General features: G+C 51.1%; 1 protein-coding gene across 6 annotated transcripts in view; it reads right to left on the reverse strand.

Annotated features, from left to right (window-relative positions):
* The window catches only part of DTNB (dystrobrevin beta), a 207,283-nt gene that overhangs the window by 76,829 nt on the left and 110,848 nt on the right, over positions 1–19,606 (reverse strand). Inside the window, exon 12 of one of the 6 annotated variants that reach the window (XM_074895241.1) lies at positions 8,285–8,374. The exons of the other annotated variants lie outside the window; for them this stretch is intronic. Within the exon in view, the coding sequence (XP_074751342.1) occupies positions 8,285–8,374 (90 nt within the window). The remainder of the gene's footprint in view (positions 1–8,284; positions 8,375–19,606) is intronic. 6 annotated transcript variants of the gene reach the window in all.

Raw genomic sequence — 19,606 nt, forward strand, 5'->3', positions numbered from 1 at the left:
AATAATTTGTTTTTAACAATTCATAAATACATATCGTTCGGAACAAATGTCATTTGTTTTCTACAAACTCCCTTTGGTTTACTCAAGGTAAAAAGGGGCAAACAGCGGAATGGTGAGGGGGAAGAGCTTTGAGCTCAGCAGGTGACAAGTCTCAAAGTCCAGATGAGTTCCAGGAGGAAGAGCAGGGGGAACCACGGTGACCTGAGAGGAACGGGCTCTGTCACTAACAACATCAACGCACACACAAATAGTATTTTGTAAGTCAGCCTGGCTTACACCTGACTTCCTACCACCTTACAACACCCAAACACACAAAATGTGGGTTTTTTGGGACTTGGTCCTTCACCGCTCAGCTAGTGGAGGGTGAAACAGTTCCTGGTGCCTCACATGGCCTCATGCTGACAGGCTGTAGCCATCTTGGAAACGTTGCTGAAACAGGTATTGAAAAATATTTCCAACGTTCATCAGCAACAGTGGCAGCACTGTGAGGTGACAGAAGAAAGGGAGGTGGAATTTTGAAGCAGGCAAAGCAGAGACAGCAAAGGGGACAGACCCCCAAGATTAGGAAGGGAAAGGCAGCACCTGGGTCTTTCTCACATTTAACACGAGCATCATCCCCTCTGTGCACGTTAATCATCGACATGAGGAATCCAGCCTGGCAACCCAGTTAGTGCCCAGAGTGCTGAATCAGTGCCTGCTCTTCACAAACCCCTGCCTGTTTAACTATAACACAGAGGGGACAAACGACCATTTTCAGGTTGTATTAACTGAAACCAGCCAACGTGAAGATCCATTCCCAGCCACAAAGAAAAAGCAGGGGAAAGCCAAGGGAAAGACCAACTCTGCAAGTCAACATCCAACCGAGTATTCAATAGCGGCTGGTGTGCCAGTGCTGCACAGAGATTTCTCACCAGTCTCCCTTTAAAGGGGAAACTGCGGAACTGGTGACATGAACCAAACCAGTATCAACTGAAAGCCACCAGGATTACGGGGGCGCTGAGCAGTGTGTCACCTCCCTCCCGCCACCCTCGCTGCTCCGCCCGACCGGCTCGGCTGGCGATCACAGAGAGCGGCAAAGGAAAAGCCACATACCCAGCGCTCAGCAGAAGTCGCTTTTACTCCACCTTACAACTTCCTGAGATCATTTATTTCATAATTCTATTTCATCATATTCCTTTCATAAGCTCATATATTTCTTCAAGCTTAATTTTGCAGATTGATGTTTACCTTATTTAAAGAACCAAACCTACACTGAATACATTATGTTTATTTAAAGATGTAGATTCGATTTCTTTTTTTGTAACACCAAATTTAACTACTTGATCTCTTTTAAGACTCTGAAAGTCTGCCAGAGGATGTGTTTGAGATAGCACAGAAACATTGGACTGAACTTAATAGATGTACGACTACGAATCACACAGATGGCTCTACCACGGGTGGAGACGGCACGAGTGTGTGTTAGGCCTGCTGGATTAAAACCGGAGGATTTTCAGCTACAGAGTGCAAGGGAAGGAGCTGGCGCTAGGCGAGTTAAAACAGTGGGAAAACAGATTTAAGAGAAGAAAAACAGAGTCTTTACACGAGGCTTGATGCACTTCTCACATGACTTCCAGCCAATTCCTTTTCTGATTTTTTTTCTTGAGGGAGAACAATCCTTCCCATCCCATTTTCTGAATTTGATACTCGTTTTGTTTAGCTTTCCTCTGCAATTTTGTCTGTGTAAGTTTTTTCCTGCTTTTATAGGGATGTGGATCACTCCATCCCTTCTACCCTTCCCACAACCTGGTATCTCCTAACACCTCTCCCAGCTCCAGGAGTTATCACTTCTTCTCTAAGTGAATTAGAAAATAGTTACTGACAATTTCTTACTTTCTTGTAATGTAAAAAAAAATAAAAATCCTTTTGCATTTGTTTTTAGAAATACTTTACAGATGGAAAGGGAGTGGAATTCAAGTACATCTCTTGGCCCTCCTGCATATTCTTTAATATAAAACAGTTTGAACAAGTTTACCACTACTGCAACCTACAGCTCTGTCGGATTAGCAAAGAGGAGGTTAAACAGCATCTACGAAATACCACAGAATTCTTTACATAGCTTCACGGAGGAAAACTCACGTTGTAGTTTTAATTTCTGTGGAGACATTGCAAAGGCTTCCTGCCCTGAAACCCCCTCCTCGACAGGAGCCCTGGGAGCTGCCTGCCCCTGGGACAGCGGCAGCACTGCAGGGGGGGACCCTTCCCCTTCCCCACCCCGTCCCACCCGGATCCAGAGCTGCCTGCACGGAAAGTCCCGGAGCCACGGCCTACACACCTGCCCCAGTGCAGCAGCTCAAGGAGAGCAGGAAAGGTAGCGAAGGGGAAGGATAAGCCTGGCTTAAGCCCAGAGCTCAGAAGGGAGGAGGGAATCACAGAACCCCAGGATCATCCGGGCTGGAAAAGCCCTTGCAGCTCCCCCAGCCCCACCACGACCCTCCCCCTGACCGTTCCCAACTCCCCCAGATCCCTCAGCGCTGGCTCAGCCCGACTCTTCAACCCCTCCAGGGATCCCGGGGACTCCCCCCTGCCCTGGGCAGCCCATTCCAACGCCCAACAGCCCCTTCTGCACAGAAATCCTTCCTCAGAGCCAGCCTGACCCTGCCCTGGGCAGCTTGAGGCCATTCCCTCGGGGCCTGGCGCTGGGGCCTTGGCTCCAGAGACTCATCCCCCCTCTCTGCCCCCTCCTGGCAGGGAGTTGCAGAGGGCCAGGAGGTCTCCCCTCAGCCTCCTCTGCTCCAGACTGAACCCCCCCAGTTCCCCCAGCCGCTCCCCAGCAGACCTGTGCTCCAGACCCTGCCCCAGCTCCGTTGCCCTTCTCTGGCCACGCTCGAGTCATTCAATGGCCTTTTTGGGGTGAGGGGCCCAGAACTGAACCCAGGAATCGAGGGGCGGCCTCCCCAGTGCCGAGCCCAGGGCTCAGATCCCTTCCCTGGCCCTGCTGGCCACGCCGGTGCTGATATTTGTGAGTGAGAGTTCAGAGATTTTCACAGCAGCAGAATTTTGGAAAGGCAATGTTATATATTTCCCTATCTTCAAAATACCATGCCGGGTGGTTGGAGCTGTTTTGACAAGGTTGTGCTACTTGTACAGCACCGATGAGTCAACCCAGGAGCTCGCCCCCCGCCTCGCTTGGAGACGCAGGTGATCGCGGCGGGGACTCGGGGAGCTGCCGCGTGTCGGGGACTGTCACCCTCGGGAGAGCCCGGCTCTGCCGCCAAGGCACCGAGGCAGAATCGAACTGACGGGAGCTGCAGATCACGAGCACCCCGAGGGGGGCCGGGGAGGCTGAAGGGACGTGGAGTTTTGGGTGTTTAGGAAACGTTTGAGACGACGTGACAAACGCGCGCAGGAAGCGCGGCTGCCGCGGTCACCGTCGTCGGACCCAAATGCCCACGGGCACCCAGAGGGATGTTCCCAGCCTCTGCCCCCGCTGCCGTGCTGGCAGGAGCGTCGGGGCAGCGCCAGGAGCCAGCGAAGGAAAGGACTGTCCTGACAAAACAATAACTTGTTTTGTGCCAGGGCAGCTCCCCGAGCCAGTGCAGCAGCGGCTGCGTAAACGCGGGAGTTGGCACCGCGGCCCGGGCTGGTGCCCCGGCGGGAGGGATGGGGAGGGGGGAAAGGGGAAAAATCAGCACTTAGGCTGGCCTGAGGCTTTCACAAAACCATGCCTAACAAAACAGGGGCAAATGCAGCCTGGAAAGAGAAAGCTGTGATGCCAGTGCCCTGTTTTCAAATACGAACACGAAAGTGATGCTTGGACCAAAGGTCTGGCCAGGGATGGGTGATCAGTGAAGGATGTAAGAGAAGGTGATACATCATGGGGGGAGGTTTGGGATCTCAGGCCTCTTCCAAAAGTGCTCAGGAATTCGTGATGCTGGGAAGTGGCACAGGACAGCAAAGGAAGACGGGGCTTATTCCTCCATCACTGACCTGAAGGGCCCCACGTCCCGCGTGCCAACTGACGGTGAACTGAGAGGAAGGATCTTAGGGGCAAAATATCTTTAAGAAAATTGACTTTTGCCTTTCATTCTCCTTTAAAATGAGGAGTGCTGCAGATAATTGCAGTTTCAGAGAGTCAGGAATTTAAAGGAAACCAAATCAAACCAGCCAAGGCAGCTAACCACCCACCCATCCACCTAGGTCAACCGAGCAGAAGTAACACACCAAAATCCTGCGGGCAGCTGTCTTCTGCAGGAAATGCAGAACACATCATACATCAAAATAATGACACTCCAGGCAGGGCATCTTATTTTTTTCTGGTAAAAAACATGGAGCTGAAATAGAGGCTTCATGGGGACCGGGGAAAAGCAGGCACGCCGAATGATGTGGGACGTTATTCAGTTATAAAGTTCTGAATGCTGAACTTAAGGACTATGTAAAAACCAACTGTCCAAGTGATAAAGCACAACTCGTCAGCTCTGCAAGCTCTCTAAGTGCATAGGGTAGAACTTGCTGCACTCTGCAGCTGCCTTTGCCTGCAGCACATCCTTTAGGGTGGGGCTTTTTGTTATTTCTTTGAAAAGCACTTAACCAATTTGGCTTGCTACCACAATAACACAGCAGGCAAAAAAATGAAAAATATATCATTATAGGAGAAATGAAGTCCGCTCAGCTCTGTTTGCTATATTCCTTATGTAGCTTGGATGGACTTTTTGGTTGGAGGACATCAGTGAATTAAATAATTCTTAATATGATGAAGAATCTCAAGGACTCAGTGAGCCATAGCTTAAAGGCTCTCAAAGTCTGGCTGAGAGATGTGGAAAGATACTGGGCAACAAAGAGCAAAGGTAAGCATACACAAAATCAGCGACTGGAAGTGGAAGAAAGATAAGTTCAAAGTTGAAGTAGGGCTTTTAAAAAAAAAAAAAAGCATAATTAATCGCTTGGACAGACTGTCAATGAAATGAGTGGCTTCTCCATCGTGGTCTTGTCTGAAAGCTACATCTTTAGAGAAGGGTATTAGGATCAGCACAGGGATGAAGAGGGGTGATGATTTTAAACTAAGAGGGAGATTTAGGTTAGATCTGAGGCAGAAATTGTTCCCTGTGAGGGGGTGAGGCCCTGGCACAGGCTGCCCAGAGGAGCTGTGGCTGCCCCCTCCCTGGAAGGGCTCAAGGCCAGGTTGGACGGGGCTTTGGGCAACCTGGGCTGGTGGAAGGTGGCCCTGCCCGGGGCAGGGGGTGGCACTGGAGGGGATTTAAGGTCCCTGCCCACCCAAACCAGTCTGGGATAATATGAATAGGAAAGGACAGGATAGAATAGAATAGAATAGAATTAGAATAGAATTAAAATTAGAATAGAATAGAATAGAATAGAATAGAATAGAATAGAATAGAACAGAATAGAATGAAAAAGAGTAGAACAGAACAGAACAAAACAGAACAACAGCCACCTGCCTGGTGACTCCGGGCTGACCAAGCGTGAAGTACAGGACGCCGTTAAGGGCATTGTCCAAATGCCTCTTAAATGTCCAAATTCCTGGACACGGGGTGTGTGAGACAGAGAAGATGCTCTGACGGTCTCCCCTGGCCCGAGGGCTGTCCTGCCCTGCCAGAGCGGGGCCGTGGGGAGCGAAGGGGCTGCAGCTCTGCACCTGCCTCCAACACAGCCCCGGGCGGACGCAACCAGGAGAACAGAAGAGAGGAAGCGAGTGATGGTTTACTCCAGGAACGGCTGCCCATCAGTGAGGTTTACTGTTCTGTTAATCAGTCAGAATCAGAGTGGTTAGGAGCATCTGGAGCACACCGAGGATCTCACAGCCTGCCACAAGCAGAAAGACTTATACAAGATTTTGGGGGGGTGGGTGAAGACCAAAAGAAGTGGCAATGGAGCACACGTTTGACGGGGCTCTCGTGCTGCCTTGGGAACACTCCCATGCACAGGGAAACTAGGATTGAAAGGATTTTCTTTGCGTTTGGCTCCTTCTAGGAGTACACTGCTCCTCTGGTAACAATACCAAGTAGATTTTTAAAATTTAAAGACCTAAAGCACCGAGAATCTCTACTCCAACTCGTAGCATGGCAGCTATGAGCTACACACAGTGTTTCGACCTGTCGTATACTCTTCGGGATGTGCCTTTGTATCACAAAATCCTGTGATTACAGTAATTGAGTGAAGGTGAGTCTGAAATGCCTTGGGTTTTATTGTCTTGTGGACAATATTATGGGCTTTCGGTTCATAGCAGGTGATAGCAGACAAGAGGGATTCACTACGAATAAAAAAACCCCCTGCCTTTCCCCAGAGATCTAAACAGCCAGGACGCACTCCATCCATAGAGCAGCGGAATACAAATTTCTGCATGACAGAGTGATGAAATAGGACTCTCAAAATATTATTCAGAGGATGAAAACGTGGAGAGAGCAAGGCCTTTACAAGGCCTGCAGATCACTAAACCTCCTTTTCCTACCAGCACAGCTCTGGCTCTGTAAAGGGATAATTTAATTAGGTCCAAAAGTGGAATATGGAAAACCTCCCGGCCATGTCCTGTGATGAAATGGGAGAGCTGTGTTTTGGGGCTTTAGGGTAAAATTTCTCTCCGTAGACACAGACATGGAATATAAATGCGCACAAATACTAAAGCCGAGATACAAGAAATTAATTCTTCAAAGCATTATCATTTTTTGGAAAGGCACAGAAAGGAACAGTCATATTAAGCAGGTCAAGCTGATGGGACTGAAAGAGCTTGTTTGTTTAGGCCAGGTGACAAAGATGGTGACAGGACGGGACGTCTGTCTGCGACTGCGTAGGCGTGGAGAGGCAAAAGCAGGGAGGAGAAAGAACAGTGAGAGTTCTAGGACAATGCTGGCACGAGAACTAATGGGTATCAGCTGGCTGTGAAAAACTTTAGGGTGGAAGAATGTGTAGATGGGTGATGAGCAGCGTCCTCAGGGGTCGGGGTTGGCCCCGGGGCTGTTTAACATCTCTGCTGGCGCCATGGACAGGGGGATGGAGGCACTGACAGCGAGTTCCCCAACGACACCGAGCGGTGTGGGGCGGTGACACGCGGGAGGGAAGGGATGTGCCATCCAGAGGGACCTGGACGGGCTGGAGAGGTGGGACCGTGTGAACCTCATGGAGTTCCACAAGGCCAAGGGCAAGGTCCTGCCCACGGGTCGGGGCGATCTCAGGCACAAACACAGGCTGGGCAGAGAATGAATCATATCAGAGAATACCAGGTTAGAAGAGACCTCGAGGATCATCTGGTCCAACTCTTCTTGGATCAAGAGCAGCTCTGCAGAGGACTTGGGGGTGCTGGTGGGTGAAAAGCTGGACATGAACCGGCAACGGGCACTGGGCTGCCCCCAGAGCAGGGTGGGCACAGGGCCGGGGGGGGATTCTCCCCCTCTGCTCCGCTCTGGGAGACCCCCCTGCAGGGCTGGGTCCAGCTCTGGGGCACCAACAGCAGAAGGACACAGACCTGCTCCAGCGGGGCCAGAGGAGGCCACGGAGATGCTGGGGGGGCTGGAGCCCCCCTGTGAGGACAGGCTGGGAGAGTTGGGGGGTTCAGCTGGAGGAGAGAAGGCTCCGGGGAGACCTTAGAGCGGCCCCCCAGGGCTGGAAGGGGCTGCAGGAAAGGGAGGGGAATGATGACACTTTTTACAAGGGCAGGTAGTTAGGGTAAGGGGTGACAGTTCTAAACTGACAGAGGGGAGATTTAGATGAGATCCGAGGCAGAAATTGTTCCCTGTGAGGGGGGTGAGGCCCTGGCACAGGCTGCCCAGAGAAGCTGTGGCTGCCCCCTCCCTGGAAGGGCTCAAGGCCAGGTTGGACGGGGCTTTGGGCAACCCGGGCTGGTGGAAGGTGGCCCTGCCCGGGGCAGGGGGTGGCACTGGAGGGGCTTTAAGGTCCCTGCCCACCCAAACCAGTCTGTGACTCGATGATTCTATGAAATTAGATAGTTTCCTACTGGTGAAAGATGAGATTCCAGAATGGTCCCGGTGAGAATAATTCTCTAGGCCGTTTGTAAGGATGTTAATCCGTTCACGCGAGGGATTTTATAACACAGCAAAGCAACAGGGTGGGAATGGAGACAAGCTGACCCCTTCCTACCTGACATTTTCCCCCGTGTGTACCTGTGCGTGGGGGCACAGCCCCGTACTCGTGTACTTTCAGGAGCTTTTGGAGAACACTAAAGGCATTTCTCCCTATTTGCCAACGGAGGCCGAATACCTTGGACTGGAACATCGCTGCCCGGAGGAGCAGCGTTCCTGTGCCCGTCCCTCTCCGGGCGCGCTCCCCTAACACTAACCGTGCAGCGCCCTGCAGCCGCCTCACATAGGATGCTATCAGTGCGTGCTCGTCAGCCGACGGGCTGCCAGCGTCCGCGGCGCGCTGGAACCTAGGAGCAACGGAGGCAAAAGAGAGCAAACAGAACAGAATGTAAATACAAACCAGAACAGAACGTAAATACAACGCAAACAATGAACGGATGTTAAGGAAACAAACGGTTAAAAATTAAAACAAACAAACGAGCAATTAAAAATGTAAACAGGCTTCTGTGAGTCACATGAAAAAGGCACCTCCTGCGGTTAAAGATTAAAACACGGATCAGGGAAATGTTTGGGTGCCTAAATACGGGATGGACTCGGCTGTGAGCGTCCCTGCGCCTGCTGCAGCCCCGAGCCCCCCCCCAGCAGCAGCAGGGAGCCTCCGCCCGCCCGCAGCAGTGACACCTCCGGCAGGACCCGCGGTCCCCACGGCCACCGAGCCCCCCAGCACTGAGCCCCCCAGCACCGAGCCCCCCCAGTGCCGCTGCGGCGTGGGGCTGACGGGCAGGGCTCACCCTCCTGCCGCCGCAGGGCTCCCCCCGTCCCCCAGAATGTGTCTAAATTCCGCCCTGAGAGCGCCCAGTCTCTTCTCTTCCTCTCATAATACAGCCCCACCAAATAATAATTTAAGGAAAGTGATAAAAAAAATTAAAAAATAGTGGTCAGCACCAACAGAACTACCTTTTAACAGGGATTCACTAAATGATGTAATATTTTTTCATTTTGAGGACTCAAAAGAAATAAAGCTGCTATAGGTTTGAATATTTCTATGAACAGAGACTGAATACAAGAAATACCCGTCAGCAGTAATCCCAGAGTCACTCAGGCTGGAAAAGCCCCTCGGGATCAGCGAGTCCAACCCTCAGCCCGACTCTACAAAGTTCTCCCCTACCCCACATCCCCCACAGCTCATCCCAACACCCTGAAACCCCCCCAGGGATGGGGACTGCCCCCTCCCTGGGCAGCCTGTGCCACTCTCGGACCACTCTTGCTGGGAAACATTTTCTCCTCCTGCCCAGCCTGAGCCTCCCCTGGGGCAGTTTCCAGCCGTTCCCTCTTGTCCTGTCCCTGATCCCCTGGGAGCAGAGCCCAGCCCCAGCCTCTCCACAAATCCCCCATGAATATTTGTCCGTATGTTCCAGTTAAAACGTGCTGGTTTCTACCGCGCTTGCGACAGCAACATCCCAACCCCCTGAGTGAATCCAGCGGAAGGGCAGGGCTCTTTTTTCCACCCCTAGCATTGCCCACGAAGGCAGCATGGTCTCCTTGTCCCCCTGACAGAGGCACACAGCCCCGCTGCCACCGGCTCTCCTGCAGGTCGCTTCCCCTGAGAAGTGCTGCGGGCCTGGGGAGAGCAGCTCTCTGCTGGGAGATGGAAGTCCTGCCCAGATACGAGATCACGCTGCTACCTAAAAAATGACCCCTGAACACAGATGGCTGTTATTTTAGCATAAGACGCACTCCTGAAATACAAGTGTACAAGAAATTCTGTTTTTCATTTCTCTGTCAGGTTTTCAAGCCACTCTTTCAACTTACAAACCGCCCTTAATTCCTTCCCCACACACGTCCAGGAAGTGTTTGTTTCAGAAGCTTTTCTAAACACGGCATTTATTGCTTTCAGCACCAATATAGTGATACTATGAAAACAGATTTCACATTTTTCAGACATACAAACTCTTTTCTTCTGTGCTATGTGCAGCAACATGTCAGAGAAGTCTGCCAGAAGCAGAGTAAGACCTTATAAAAAAGCCAGCAAGATGGAATTACCCACATCAACCCCTCCGGGCAACGAGCAACCTTTGTAATAATGGGTTTGTAATAAGAGAGAGACTTAACATTAGAAGAATTTTAAGCAATCTACACTTCGTGAAGGCTGACTACTGGCAAGTGCTGAAAAGCTTTATTTTCGATGTGCTTTATAGCAGGCACATTGCTGCAACCACAACAATTAAGATTCCAAGACCTTTTTCATTATAACTCATTACACACGCTCTTTTGAAAAGGAAAAAGCCCAGCAGAAATGACCACATTTTAAACTCAAAATGGCAAGGGCTTTAAGAATGATTAGCATTCCTGGTTTTGGAAGAAAAATGAGTTAGATTAAATTAACGTGAGTCTGAACGCTGTTCCTAGCACGTCTCTGATTTTCCACTCACGTTTCTTGCCCGGTGGGACCCCAGCCCCCTCCAGAACATCGCTCAGCAGCCCCCAAAAAGCACAAAATGCAGAATTAAGGTACACGCTGCCGGCCTCCTCCCAGGACGGCACTAAGTCAGTGGGAGTCCCCTGCAGGTATTCTGGCCGCTTTGCTATTTTAGGTGCAGCTCTGTGGAGTAACGGGAAGAGTAAAGGGACGGTCAGACCAGGTTTTTGACTAGAGGAGAGCAGGAGGAAGAGGGTCGCAGGGAGGGAAGCCAACTGCTCCTGGCAAATCTGTCACCAAAAGCAGCTGCATCCTGGGGAGAACCCATCGCTGCGCTGGGCAGGCTCTGCCAGCTCCTCTCGAGGAGAATGTCGGAGTGGGGTGGGCAGGAGGAAGCGGCGGCTTGCACCGGGGCACTGTAAAAATCCTGTCGGTATGTGTATTGCTATCCCAGAGAGAAAGATGTATTCAAATATAAAAGCTAGTGTAGGTAATCCTGACCTGCAGAGCTCACATAAACACAAGCTTTGTGGACTAAAAAAAGCATTAAGCTCGTATCCACTGTCCTGGTGCCTTCCCGGCCACACGTGCCCTCTCTTTGCCAAAGGCAGAGCCTGTTCGTCCCCTAAAGCAGAGCCACGAGGGCAGCGCTGCCTCGTTACCCAAAGAAAGCAGAACGTAAGTTATGCTGACACGTACCTTTACCTCTCGTTTCCAAAGGATTTGCCTTTTACTGAATTCAGCTCCTCTAGGAAAGCCGGAGATCACCACGGACAAGCTTAATTCTGTGTCAACTTTGTCAGAATAAAACCCCCGGCAGGTTTGTGCAGCCATTAGTGCTCATTCCCAGCAGCTGGAGGGTGTGAATTCACACCGGAGCAGCAGTGGATGGCGAAAAGTAGAAGCAACACCGGACAGCGTTACGACAGGATAGGAAAAGAAACCACAAACCTACATGTATCTTAAAAATTTATGTCACGTTGGCCTCAGAAAAGGTGTCGAATTGTTTGGGACGTCCCTCTGCTTCCCCACCCGACCCAGCCACGCGCTCGGCAGCACGTGTCCGAACCCGCAGCATCGCCCCCCAACGCCTCGTGTCTCCTGGCATCCCCATGGCACCGCGGAGCCCCAACCGCTCCCGGCGCCGCCGCCTGCCCGCTGCACACGCGGGCTTCACTCGGGGACGCTCACGCTCTGGGAACACTGAGTGAGGTGTGTGCTGGGCTGAGGACTCCCTGGGCTGAGCTGGGATTGCCTGGCCTGAGCTGAGCATCGCCTGGGCTGAGCTGAGCATCGCCTGGGCTGAGCCTAGAATGGCCTGGATTCAGTTGCGGATCTCTTCTGGGCTGAGCTGAGATCACCTGGATTCAGCTGCGGATCACCTGGGTTCAGCAGGGATCGCTTGGGCTGAGCTGAGATCACCTGGGTTCAGCTGCGGATCACCTGGGTTCAGCTGGGGATCTCCTGGGCTCAGCCAAGCATCGCTTGGGCTGAGCTGGGATTGCCTGGGCTCAGCCAGGGATCACCTGGGCTGAGCTGGGATCACTTGGGCTGAGCTGGGATCGCCTGGGTTGAGCTGGGATCACCTGGGCTGAGCCTGGAATGGCCTGGGTTCAGCTGGGGGTCTCCTGGGCTGAGCTGGGATCACCTGGGTTAGCTGGGATCACCTGGGCTCAGCCAAGCATGGCCTGGGCTGAGTTGTGATGGCCTGGGCTGAGCCAGGGATCGCCTGGGCTGAGCCTGGGATCCCCTGGACTGAGCCAGGGATCACCTGGACTGAGCCTGGGATTGCCTGGACTGAGCCAGGGATCGCCTGGGCTGAGCCTGGGATCGCCATCTCCCTGCTCCCAGACACTTCTCACTTCTCCCCATGACACCCCAAGGCTGCCGACTCGTCTCCCGCCCTCTCCCCACCTCATCCAGGGACATCACACACTGTCATTCTGTATTCGCTTGCTTGCAGATGTTTGAATGTTTCTAACCCTTAACCTCCACATTTCTGGGGTTTTGGGGTTTACGTGTAGGCACTCTGTATATTCAAGGCCATTCCATACCCTCGGTTAGCACCGAATTAGGACTCTCCTGAGGCTTTTCACTTCTTTGGATGAGAAAAAGCCCCGTCACGTCTCCGCTGCCCAGAGCCCAGCTCCACCTTCATTACCGGCTCGTTTTGGGCCGCCGTCCCGCCAGCCCCGAGCTCCGCCCGGCCCCGCCGCACCACGCGCCCCTGACACAGCTCCCAGGGACTCTCTCACAATCCCGTGGGTTCAGTAGAACAAATTCTCCTCCCCGGCCTTGATAAACGCAGTTCTGACCCTCTCTTCTCTCTTTTTTTTTTCCCAGTGAATCACTTATACGTCAAGAGGCAACTCTGAAGGAGCCCAAGCCAAATGTGAATTTGGGCAGAATTTGCTAAATGATTCTCAGCAAGACAAAAATAACAAAAACTTGTGAATCGTTTCTCCATGTTGCTCCGGCCATACTGCTGGTGGATTTGACGTGGATGTTCTACTCCTCTTGAAGCAGCTTCATCGAACACACTTGGATATACTCCTTAAATCAACTCCAATCAGACTGGCTCTACGGCTCGCTCATTTAATTTACTAGAGCTGTGACACGGGAAGGACCTCGGGGGGTCTCCAGCCCATCCCTCTCCTCCAAGGGGGATCGAGGGGATGGGAGAGCAGATCCTTTCCTAACCTGTTCCTCGGCAGCGCACCGCGGCACCGCCTGACCTGCTCGGAAACGGACCTGCAGCACTTACCCACCCTCAAGACCGACGGTTTCCACCACTCCTCGGAAACCTGCACCGCTGAGGACTGGAGCTGGTGCTGCTCCCCCCTGCTCCCCGGGCGGACGCTGAGTCCTCTCGCCAACCCCCTGCCCAAGGGGATCACTGCAAGAGCTCTGCCAAGGCGGGGGACTCCCCTTCTCCACAAGGTCAAGTTCTCAACGCCATCAGCTGCTTCGGGACTTGGGATGTGTCTACAACCCCCCTAGTTAGCACCTGCTGCCCAGAAGTCAAGCCCACATCGGGTGGAAGCCACTGAATCACTGTCTGAGCTGCCCCAGGCCTGGTGCTCCTCTTACGACAAACCCAATCCCGTCATCACCTCCTCGTCACGGGAACTTTGTTGGTTTGCATTCAGCTTCTAATCCACTACAATTCCCCAGACACTTTTTAGCAACAGGCCCATCTAGTCGGTCATTCTCCACTTCTTATTCATGCATTTTATTTGATTTTCTGTCGCACAAAGCTGTCTTCATTAATTTCTGTTTACTGATCTGCAGGACCATTCTGAATTACAGGCTTGCCCTCTGGAGAATCATTGAATCTCAGATGGGTTTGGGCTGGAAAGGACCTTAAATCCCTTCCAGTGCCACCCCCTGCCCGGGGCAGGGCCACCTTCCACCAGCCCAGGTTGCCCAAAGCCCCGTCCAACCTGGCCTTGAGCCCTTCCAGGGAGGGGGCAGCCACAGCTTCTCTGGGCAGCCTGTGCCAGGGCCTCACCCCCTCACAGGGAACAATTTCTGCCTCAGATCTCATCTAAATCTCCCCTCTGTCAGTTTAAACCCGATTCCCCTCATCCTAAAGCCACTCCCGTGTCCTGTCCCCAGGACCTCTCTCGCAGTGTCAGGGTGACATTTACATGTGCCTCTTCCCTGTTTCATCATTCAAGCTGCCAAGACATAAACTGAGTAACGCTGAGCTGGGAGCAGACCCCGTGGGATCCCACCTGACACGTGCTCCCTCTTTGGCAGGAAAATATTGATATTTTCTTTCTCTGACTGCAATTTTTCAACTGGTGTTGCACCCACATAACAGCAGTTCCAAGCAGTCCACATTTACCTAGTTTATTTATGAAAATACCATATGGGATAGTGTCAAAAGCTTTATGAGTCAATACATTCTAAATTAGTGCTTCCCCCTCCTTCACGAGGCCACCCACCCAGGCAGAGCCACCCAATTTCCATTCTTTGACACGATTTGTTCTCCACATAGACATGTCAGCTATTTTTATTCCCTACCCCTCTACGTGGGTACAGACTGATTGTTTTATAACGTGTTCAGGAATATGAAGGTATCCCCTTCGACTTTCAGGCACGTATTTCAGCAAAAATACTTCTTTATATAGCCTGAGAACAGAAAAACAGCAATGTCATCTCTTGACACCACAACACCACCCCCTCTCCTTTCTCCTTTTTTTTTTTCTTTTTTTTTTTCCATGAGTAAAATATAAGTGGCTCAGTTCCTTGCCTGTACAGAAAAAGGCTGACAGCCAGCAGTGCTGGATGCTGGGGACAGGGACATTTTGGGGTGCTTCTGCTGCAGATGCAGCCACAGCTGTATTTTCACCTCTCTGAGACCGCCTTGAAAACCTGAAGTCTGGGAAAGTTCAGCTGTTGAAAAAACACCTTTAGAAAGTTACTTTCTGTTTACCCCGCACCTTGAGGCGTATCTACATCTTTCAAGACAGGTTTCAGATGTCTCCCAGAATCACACCTGGCCCTTATCGTGGCCTGAACTTGGGCAGTGGTCAAACACACTGCTGAGGGCTCCTTTTGCTCTGCTTTTTTAAAAAAAATGAAGATATCCCTGGTAGAGAAACTCAGAACTGCGCTATAACTACAGAATTTCAGTTTTCAGAAGATGGTATCGAGGACAAAATACCTCCTCCCCCCCAGCTAGCCACATGCTGGAACTGAATTCTTCAAAGCGGCATCAGAAGGTGATTTTGTGGTATGTTCCCCACACTTTCCATATGACAACAGCCACCGTACGCAAAACCAGGTTACACCGTGCAAAGCAATAGTCAACAGACAGCAAGAAATAACGTCCCTCGTGCTCCTCCTGAGGGAAGAAGGGAGGCAATATTGAGTGGGAAGAGAAAAACAAGGTCAGAGGAACCTCACAGAGGTGCAGGAGGCTCCTCCCGTCCCGCTTCTCTCAGGGGTGATGGCTGAAGCTCTGGGTCTGGGAGCTCAGCCGTGCCTGGGGCTCGAACACGGAACTGCACGCGGGTGAGGACGAGCTTCGAAGGGTGCGTTGGCTCCTGCCCCAAATTTTACACACTAAGACTTGGCTCCGCAGCTTTATGAGCAACTCAATACATTACTCGGGTATTTAAATGATGCTTTTGGCGTCTTAATTTCTGTTCTGAAAATCTACCAGGAAAGCCAAGGAAAATAGACAATTTATTTTAAACCCTGTAATTTACAGCAAGAAATCCCTGCAAATGTCTATTATTCTGGCTCAGAACTTTGTAAATCTTTACAAAATTGCACGCTGCTGCTCTGGCTACTGAGACGAGAAAGAGCATTTGAAAGAGCTGCCAGGATATAATCTCGAGGGGTCTCCTGTTTTCTGTCACATTACTTTCCCCCATGATTGATTTAAATAGATGTTAAGGTCAAAAAGGATAATTACCACCATTCTCTGCATAATACAGACAATGAAATTTAGCACGGTCATTTCTGAACCAAAGCCATGCCTCTGACCGACCTGCAGCACTCTGTTCAGACAGTGATGCAAGCTGGCTTAAAGATTTAGAGTCGTGGGGAAGCCACCACATTCCCTGAACGGTCTAAACAACTTTTTCATTGCTTCAGACCCCCCTCCTCCAGCTATCACATGCAGGAGAGACGACGGGGCCTATAACCAAGCTGAAAATCACACGACGTTGTTATACAGGGAAACGTAATGCAGTCCAAGAGCAGCAGCATCAGGGGTGGGCATCATTAAAGCAGGGAATACGGGATAAAACCACTTGGATTTAAAGCAGGTACAGGACAGGGAGGGATGAGGAGCCAGCAAAGTGGCTGCGAGAGGACAGCAGTGATAAAACCGTTTGGGTATGTGGGCTGCTGTTCAGTGACTTTGAAAATATCAACATCTTAATTGGGAAATTTGTACCAAACACACGGAAGAACATGTGGAAGTGTAAAAACAGCCGACTTCAACAAAAATGAAAGTATCAGCATCAACCTCCACAGGCTGAGGGAGGGGATGGGGCTCGGCCTCTGCTCCCACCGCAGCAGGGCCGGGCCCAGCGCTCCCCAGTGCCGGGGCACAGGGACAGACTGGAGAGAGCCCAGCGAGGGGCCCCGAGGCGCTGAAGGACGGGGGCATCTCTGCTGTGGGGAGAGGCTGAGGGACCTGGGGCTGCTCAGCCCGGAGCAGGGGAGGCTCAGGGGGTGACTCCGTGTCTGCAAACACCCGCAGGGAGGGAGCGGAGAGGGAGCCCGGCTCTGCCAGCGGTGCCACCGGCACAAAATCAGAAATTCCACCCAAATACAACCCCCTTTTTTTTTTTTTTACTAGTTTTTTTACTATCAAACACTGGCACAGGTTGCCCAGAGAGCCTGCAGAGATATTAAAAACCCAACTGGACACAGCCCTGGGCAACCTCCCCTGGCTGGCCCTGCTCGAGCAGGGGTGGATCCGATGATCTCAGGAGGCTCCTTCCAACCTCAACGAGTCACAGTTTTTGTGACTTTGTAATATGAACATTGAGGTGAACTAGGCTGACAAATCTCAGAGCAGACAAAGATCAGGTAGCTAGGAGGAAAAAAAAATAAAAAGATAAAGTGTAGGCAAAATAGAGTGAAAAAGAACTGAAGGAGAAACTAAGTGTTTGAACGTGATGAGAAAGGCGATAGAGATCGAGTCCAAATCCTGAGAGGACCCGCAGGGTGCTGCTGCGGGACAGGCTGCTGCCCACTGCCTGCCCTTCTGGCTCTGCTGTGCCCAACAGTCCTGTCACAGCAGCCGGACTGCAGCAAAGTCACTGGAAAACCCATCACGGACCCGCGGGAGGAAGAACTGGGACGAACGAGAAAGGTTACTTCAGCGGCAGCATCTAAGATAAAGCGAAGCAGCGCTACTGGAGAAAGGGACAAACTCCAGAGAGGTGAAAGCAGCTGACAGAAGTGCTGTCCAGGCAGAGCAAGCCTTCAGGACAGAGCTGGAGCAGAAGACCCCATCGGGGCAGCGCCGGGGCTCAGCAGAGCTGTTCCTGCAGGTCCTTGGCCCAGGCGCTGCCCCCGGCTCTGCGGAGCGCGGCCGATACCCGCAGAGCCCGCACACCGCCCCAGCAGGACAGAAACACCTTCCACACCCACCTTCCCAAACCAGGAGTTCTTTTCTATTTCATTCACATATTTTCCTCTTCATCTTGAATCTTGCAGCCACTTAAGAGCAGTGTGTAACTGTCTCCCTTGCAGGTGCTTTCTGACTGTTTTTTCCTCCCCATCAAACTCTCCACCTAACGCACCTCCCTCCTAACCCACATCCCACAATTACACCCAGAGGATCTTAAACCACAGGTTAAAAACAAATACCTAAAGGCATCAAGATATCAGCTTAAAGAATAAGTCCTGAAACACAGATTTTTCTGTTTGAAATGGTTGGGCTGGCTTGGTTTGCTGACCCTTGTCCTCACCCCTCCTTCCTCACTGCTCTCCCTTTCTCTTTCATCTTGTTGTAAAGAACTGTCACATCTTCACTGACCAAGGTTACGTGTGAGCTGGGATCTTCCTTGTCTCTAGGCAAAGAGATATTTTTATCCCTTATCTAGAAACAAAGCCTATTTTGGTATTACGTGGGGATATGTAAGGTGCAAGGAGGCCGGACGCCCCCAGCTCCAATCCAGACAGTGCCAGATGCCTCAATCCACCCAGGCTCCTGCTATTGAACTCTCCTTCCCCAAAACCTTTTTGTGGCTGAAACTACGGCTAAAATGGATCTTGGATCTCTCGAGGTCACACAGGTCTAAGAAGCAGAATGTAAGAAAACAAATATACTCCACCTGTGTCTAAGAAAAGTGGCAGAGAGGACAAGAACAGTTTCAGTCACTTTCAGGTGGAATTGGTGACTGGGCAGCTGGAAATAAATGCCAGAGAGATGAATGTGGACATGGGAACAAAGGAGAAAAAAGGCACACTGGAAATCGTCAGAAGATAAATTAAGCTAGCCAAGCAAATAAAAATCACTCTGGGTTACAGAACTTAAAAAAAACCCCAAGGGACAGCATCAATGACACAGCTATGAAAAACATCAGTGCAGAGCTGAAGGCAGAGGAAAGTTTCTGGAGGTCTGATCAAAAAGCTGGAAACTACCCAGTTGTGCGTACATTTGCAAACCCAGGGAGGGACAGATCCCAGGGGAGTAATCAAAGGTACTGGAGACAGCAAAGTTAAACAAGGACAAACAAAAATACAGGCAGGAGGAGTCTGGGGGACTGGGAAGAGCAGATAATCAGTGACATGAGGGGCAGAAGACTGAAAAAACATCCAAGTTAGAGTTAGTGGCAATAAAACCTCTCAGACAGGAAAAAAAGAAGGCTTTTGAATATTGGCTAGGCAGGTGACATTACATTCTTTTCAACTTTTGTTCTTAAGCTGCAAATAATTTTCTTTTCAGGCTGTAAGAACATGCTTCACCTGACCGAATGCAATGTCTACAGTCTCCAGGCTCCTTAGCTGTAGAAATCAGAAAAAAAAAAAAAAAAAAGAATGCCATATTTTGTTGTATTATAGGTAGCGAGTACGATAACTGCTTTTGCAGGGTAGGTTGTTGAAAAGCACTTCTAGTTCAGAGACCCTTCTCAGACCACGGGAGAACCTTTTGCCTCCCTGAACACACATTACTGGAGGCTTCTGAATATCAGCCAGTTGTCTGCACTCCCTCTGTGGTCAACGGGAAAGAAAAGAGGCGCTGCTCGGCTGTTCTCATCCTGAGGTGACTGGGAATCAGGTCTGCTCTGTCACCCCCCAGGCCAGTGTCTTTGTCCGCAGAAACCAGGCAGGGAGCCTGCTGCAGGCAGCTCAGCCCCAGACAACGGAGCAGTTCTGCTGATTGTCACTCCTACACATTTACAGGACCCATAAAGGCAACAGAGACGTATATAAACCTTTTAGGAAAAAAACAGAACGATTCATCCATCCTTTCGCATACTATAAACACTGACGAGACCGAAATACAACGCATTTAAACTCCAACGTGGATCTGCGATGTGAAGGCTGCTGCACAGCCTGACCACGGCTGCTGGGCAAACAAGTCATTGACCTAATTGGGGACAGGTTGTCTTTGGGAACAGAATTACTGCAAGAATCGTGCACACTGACCACAACAGAAAGAAAAAAAAAAAAAAAGAATCTA

Source organism: Athene noctua, chromosome 1, assembly GCF_965140245.1.
Source record: "Athene noctua chromosome 1, bAthNoc1.hap1.1, whole genome shotgun sequence".
NCBI classification, from domain to species: domain Eukaryota; kingdom Metazoa; phylum Chordata; class Aves; order Strigiformes; family Strigidae; genus Athene; species Athene noctua.